This window comes from Tribolium castaneum, chromosome 7, assembly GCF_031307605.1.
Source record: "Tribolium castaneum strain GA2 chromosome 7, icTriCast1.1, whole genome shotgun sequence".
NCBI lineage: Eukaryota > Metazoa > Arthropoda > Insecta > Coleoptera > Tenebrionidae > Tribolium > Tribolium castaneum.
In genome coordinates this window covers 2,324,926-2,330,925 of record NC_087400.1, presented here as the reverse complement: position 1 = coordinate 2,330,925, position 6,000 = coordinate 2,324,926, and the positions used below count along the sequence as shown (strand labels likewise).

The 6,000-nt window shown below is 31.3% G+C and overlaps 1 protein-coding gene across 5 annotated transcripts in view; it reads left to right on the top strand.

Annotated features, from left to right (window-relative positions):
• The first annotated feature begins 943 nt into the window (after nucleotides 1-943).
• The window catches only part of GABA-B-R1 (metabotropic GABA-B receptor subtype 1), a 170,828-nt gene continuing 165,771 nt past the window's right edge, over nucleotides 944-6,000 (top strand). For 3 of the 5 annotated variants that reach the window (XM_064357715.1, XM_064357714.1, XM_064357717.1), the window contains exon 1: nucleotides 945-1,367. In XM_064357715.1, coding sequence (XP_064213785.1) covers nucleotides 1,365-1,367 — 3 coding nt within the window. In that variant the 5' untranslated portion in view covers nucleotides 945-1,364. Of the gene's footprint in view, nucleotides 1,368-6,000 lie in introns of all 5 variants that reach the window. The other 2 variants (XM_064357713.1, XM_064357716.1) reach the window with 2 other exon arrangements.

Below are 6,000 nucleotides of genomic sequence, written 5' to 3'. Positions count from 1 at the left end.
TGATTATAAAAAATGATAAACAAAAGTGGTGCTAAATTAGAAAAATAAACGGCTTTTGGTTTGTTGCAAAAATGGTGGATGCGCCGGGAGAATTTGTAAACATTAAAAATTCCAGTGAACGTAATTTTGGTGGAATTTTTAAGTTTTTAAGATAATTGATGAACAATTTGTACCTACAATTTGTGACTGTATTTACGAATAAATATATACCACGTGTTCCAAAAATATGCCTCTTTCAATTTTATTGAATTTTTTTTTTATAATATTACAAAGATTGTAAAATACCTATTTATGATTTGATTTCTCATTGAAGTAGACGAACAGCTAATTTTGAGAGAAAATGCAACGTTGGCATTTATAGTTTTGAAACAGCTAATACTTTCAAATTTTTGTTACATTATTCCTGAACACGCTGTATAAATATTTTACAATTTTTCTTTATCTTTGATAACATAATTATAAAAAATGTTAAACAAAAGTGGTGCTAAATTAGAAAAATAGACGACTTTGGTTTGTAGCAAAAATGGTGGATGCGCCGGGTAAATTTGTTAACATTAAAAATTCCACTGAACGTAATTTTAGTGGAATTTTTTAGTTTTTAAGATAATTGGTGAACAATTTGTACCTACAATTTGTGACTATATTTACGAATAAATATATACCATGTGTTCCAAAAATATGCCTCTTTTAATTTTTCGATTTCTCGCCCAGTTTTTTGAGTTAAATTACAATTTAATCGATTTTCTTGTTCAACTCTCTCCCGTGCCATAAATAACAAAAACTTTAGTAAAACCGCTTCTGAAACGTCAGTAAGTCGCTAGCTGAAAAATGAATCATAGGTGTCCGACTCTCTCTTGTTAATTTTTTATAACACAATAAGCGAGTCTTTGGCGTGCGCGGTCGCCTAGGCAGCCCCAAGCCAGCTTAGAAAGCGGTGGGGGAAATCGGGACTTCATTGTTGCCATTTCCGCGGCCTGGCAAGCACAAGTTTCCCTAAAACGCTCCGGCCGGAGAGATTGCACAGGTGAAATAGTGGGAAAGTGATCAATATACCGACGGCATGGAGTGCGGACGGTCGTAGGAGCCTCTGGACGAGAAAATCGAGAGCGTCGGAAAAAAAATACAGTGTGTGCCTACTGTGCTCTATAGCAATGTACTGTTGTGCCGCTCGCAACCTCTCGCACCCCCCCGATCTAGAGGCCTTGGGATAGCAACATGCACACATTGCTAGGGAGGTGTGCCCGATTCGAGATTGTTGTTAACCCGGCCGACTTGATTTTCGCGGATGGTTTTTCACGACGCGAGCGGACATTTTACATTCATTTATCGGTTCTGCGTATAGGATTTATTTAAAATATGAAATAATGGTAAGTGTGGTTGAGACCTCTGGTTTTAACACCGTACATATTTTATTAGCACCTACCACATGGTTCACTTGCTTTTGGAAAATTACGATGCAATTTATTAATTTTATGCCCCAATGGGCTTCAAAGCAGTGCGGGCTTCTTGTCATTGTACGCATAATTGCCAACATGAATAAATTAAACTCGACTTTTTGCACACAATTGTCACCCATTATTGATCTTTAAATGCTAGAAAATTTATTATTTTTCGTAAAAATTCAAAATTATTTTCACCTATAGAGGGTTTTTTCGAAAAAAAATATTTATTTTTAATGGAACACCCTATATTTTTTTGCATTTCTGGATGAGGTAGCTTTTAACTCTGATGTTTTTAAAATAATTTGAGTTTCTTTATGAATACGTGCTTTTTTGAAAAATGTATTAGATAAAATTAGGTCTTATGCTATAAACTACGGAAGACTATGAGTTAGGAGGCGAAACAAGTTACAAAATCGCACCCAAAGATATAGTACGGCAGAGTAAAACTGAGGGCGCTCCGAGCGTTACAACATCTCAGCGCCAAATCGTTTTAAATTAATTAAAATTTAACTAATTTACGAATTACTTGGAAAAAATGCAGAAATGTTGAGCTTTGCACTCGTAACAGACTGAGAAAAACTGAGACTAAAATTTTCATGAGAAACATGAGAAAAAAATTATTTTAGATTTAAAATTTGCGCTTCGACTCGTATTTTTCAAAACGCTGCGAATACGGTTAATGATACAAGAAAAATATTAAGAAGAAAGTTGTAGAGAATTAAATTTTCTTTAAAAAAGTCCGCGGGACCATATCTTTACCGTCAACGGTTTAGGCCCTAAAGACGTTCAAGTGACGGATTTGCTTAATTTTTTCGATAGTCAAGTAACGGAAACTTAATTTATACCTAAACTGTCGAAGATACAAGTATGGTGTCGCGGACTTTTTTGTAGGAAATTTAATTCTCTACAACTTTGTTCTTTACACTTTTTTTGTATCTTTAACCGTATTCCCAGCGTTTTGATAAATATGCGACGGTGCTTAGAATTATTAATTTTTGCGAACGCTGTGAAAACGGTTTAAGATACAAAAAAAGTGTAAGAAACAAAGTTGTAGAGAATTAAATTTTCTACAAAAGAGTCCGCAATACCATATTTATATCTTGTACAGTTTAGGTACAAATTCACTTTTTTGTTATTGTCTTTATGTTTTATTTTTTATTCCTTTCTTTTGTAGTATTTCTATTTTTACTTGCAACTTTCGTTTATTTATTTTTGTGTTTATTTAATTGTTAGTTTGGTAGTTAAAAAAATATTAATTTCAGTAGTAAAAAAGTGGTATTTTTGAAACTCCCTGTATATATAGTCATATCGGTCGCTTTTAATTGAAAAACAATAGCCAGAAAACAATTTTGTATCAGTGGTTAATTAACTTTGGTCGCCAGCATTGAATTCAAAGCAACTGAGCGCAATTTCATGTCCGATCGGGCCGTTGTTTGTAATTTCGAAAAAATTAACTTTGGTTTATTTGGTCGAGCTGGAAGTTATGGCTGAAATTGAATTGTTTCTAAAATATGTGCGGGCATAGAGGAACTAGCTTTGGAATTGGAATACAGTCGGAGACACGACGAATCGATGAAATACCAACTACCAAATGTGAATATTGTGTTTTGCTGTACATTATTGTGTGGGTTAATTAGTTTAATAAGTAAGTAAGTACAGCGATGTTACCTGGCGTCTGTAGAGTTGGGAAAGTTTGATTAGTGGGAGAAACTGACCGCGAACGATAATTGGCCGCTTGGAAACGTATGGGAGTTGAGAGTTAAGATTTAGTTTAGTGGTGATTTGCATATTAGTTTAGTTGTATTGGTTTAGTTTTGAAATGTGGTGAAGCAATTTGTCGCAAAATGAAGATATTCAATAATTAGATTTCGAGTTATGCATCAAGTACAGGTGGTAACAGAATAATGTTAACAAAATTTTTCACCCGGCGCATCCACCATTTTTACACCCACATGTAATAGCGTGCATATTTTTTCGATTTCAATTTATCTAGTGTGCCATGATGAATTTTAATGTGCAATCAGTTTGTTTTGTTAATTTGCAATTTTTTTTAACTAGTTTTTATTGTTAGTTGATTACCACTGTTAGGAAATTATAAAATTAATATCCGATTTTATTATTATTGTTAACTTTGTCTTGACTGCTTAAGAGATAAAAACAATGTTGATTTAGTTAAGTATTTAAAAATCAAACGCTGTATTAAGAGTGTATTTTTGTTGTTTTTTCAAGGATATTTCAGAAACAAACCACCCTGTATAGACACAAGAATTTAATTTTTAATTTATTTTGAAGGTGGTTTTATAAACACAATACAGAGAATTTTTTTATTTGATTTTAAAACCAAATTTTTAAGTTTATTTATTTTCCCGGCGCATCCACCATTTTTATACCCACATTTAATAGCGTGCATATTTTTTTAATTTTAATTTATCTAGTGTGCCATGATGAATTTTAATATGCAATCAGTTTGTTTTGTTAATTTGCAATTTATAAAACAATGTTGATTTAGTTAAGTATTTAAAAATCTAACGCTGCATCAAGAGTGTATTTTTGTTTTTTTTCAAGGATATTTCAGAAACTAACCACAATTAATTTACCCTGTATAGTCACAGGAAGTGAATTTTTAATTTTTTTTGATGATAGTTTTATAAACACAATGTAGAGAATATTTTTCTTTGATTTTAAAACCAAATTTTTAAGTTTATTTATTTTCCCGGCGCATCCACCATTTTTACCACAAATAAAATTTAAATAAAAAAATTTAAACCAAATGTTTGAGTTGTTTATTATAATTTTTACAATTGCAAATGAACAAAAATTCACTTTTTCTAAGCGCTTATTTAGCAAAAACTCAATTATTGCGGAAATTTTTTAAAGCAAGTTTTACTATTTTTTTACAGTGTATTTTGTGTTAAATATTTAGTTTAGTTTAGGTCCATTATTTTATACACAAAATAGCAGAAAATTATTTTAATAACAATTTTAATTAAATTTGATCGTCATGTTAATACTAATTATTTAATTTTAGCGGCCAATTGGTTTTATGCATTTTTTATGTTTATTTGGTGTTCATCAATGTTTGTACAATTACAAATAATAATTTCCAAGTTTTTGTTTTTTTATATTTGTTACTGAACATTATGCTTTAGCTGCAGCTTTTGCACCTGATTTTTTTGTTGGAATAATCTGAACAATAAACAGTTGCAATTATACAAATTTAACTTTTTCGCTCAATAAATGTATTGTTACAGTAATACGGTAACAATAATACGAAATGGCAGCACAAATGAACCCGTAACAGTTTTCGAAATAAGCTTTTTAATAAAACCCGAATATGGATGGAATAATGAATGAATATTGGAAAATAATTCCGTTATCGAAATTGAAACCTTGTCTGGACGTTTCCAAGTATAATTACAATTTTTTTAATTAAAGAAAGCAAGTTCTAAATGAGATTGTCACTCGCACACTTTTAAATGGAATTGTTGGTCAGTGCTCTGTTTTTTTCCAACATTTTCCAAGTTTTCGATTTGTCACGAAATGAGCTCACGTTTCACTCCGATTTCTCAAATATTGGCATCAAATATGCACAAGTGTACACATCGACTTTTCAAGTGGAAATAAACTGTCGTTTATTTCCTAATCTCGCCCTAATTGCAGATGCATGATAAACTCGATGACCAGGAGCAATCGATTCGTGTTATGTCCTGATAACTATCTTTTTAGTGAACAGTTTTTTTTTTCAACGAAATCAATTCTAATTTATTTAATGCGAATTTTTGCTTTAATTTGGAAAAACTGGTGTTATTACAGTGACCCAGATCTGATGGGAATCAACGACAGGAGAGATAATTCTTTGGAAAAGTAATAAACTTGAGGTATCGATATGTTGGAAGTTTTGAGGCATTAGAACTTTTGCCAATCTTATTTGAGTATCTGGGACTTTTTTTTTAATTTAGGAATATTGTTTTTTGTCCACTGTTATTTTCTCGGTATGTCTATAATATTTACGAGCGGTTGCTTAATGCGTGCGCCGTGATTTACTTTTATACACACCACGGAAAATTAAAGCTTTTTCTTGTCACTCTGTATAAGAGAAATGTGGTAGTGTGGCGACGTAAAAATATTGACTTTTAGGAAAATTGCTTGATTTATCAGCGAGAGAGCTCGTCTATTTTTTCGTATTTTTTTCTGTATTTATTTATTGACCAGGGGATGAATAAAATGAATAAATAGTGTTTGGAGCAATTGTGGTTAATAAATTATTGGCGTCCTGTCAATGCATTTGTAGGTAAATTTTTACTCTATACAGGGTGTTTTATTTTTACATTCAAAATGGAGCACCCTGTATATTAAGAATGGTAATTCGAACAAATACACATTTTTTTAAATTAAATTTTTTATACAGAGTAATTAATAATAAGTCATAATTTGTCATTCAAAAATGTTAATACAAGGTAAATTTTGGTCACATGTTAATATGCTTATATACAGCGTGTTAGAGAATGGCTTAACAAAAATTTAAAGATGGCAAAACAAAATTTATGTAATTCAAAAA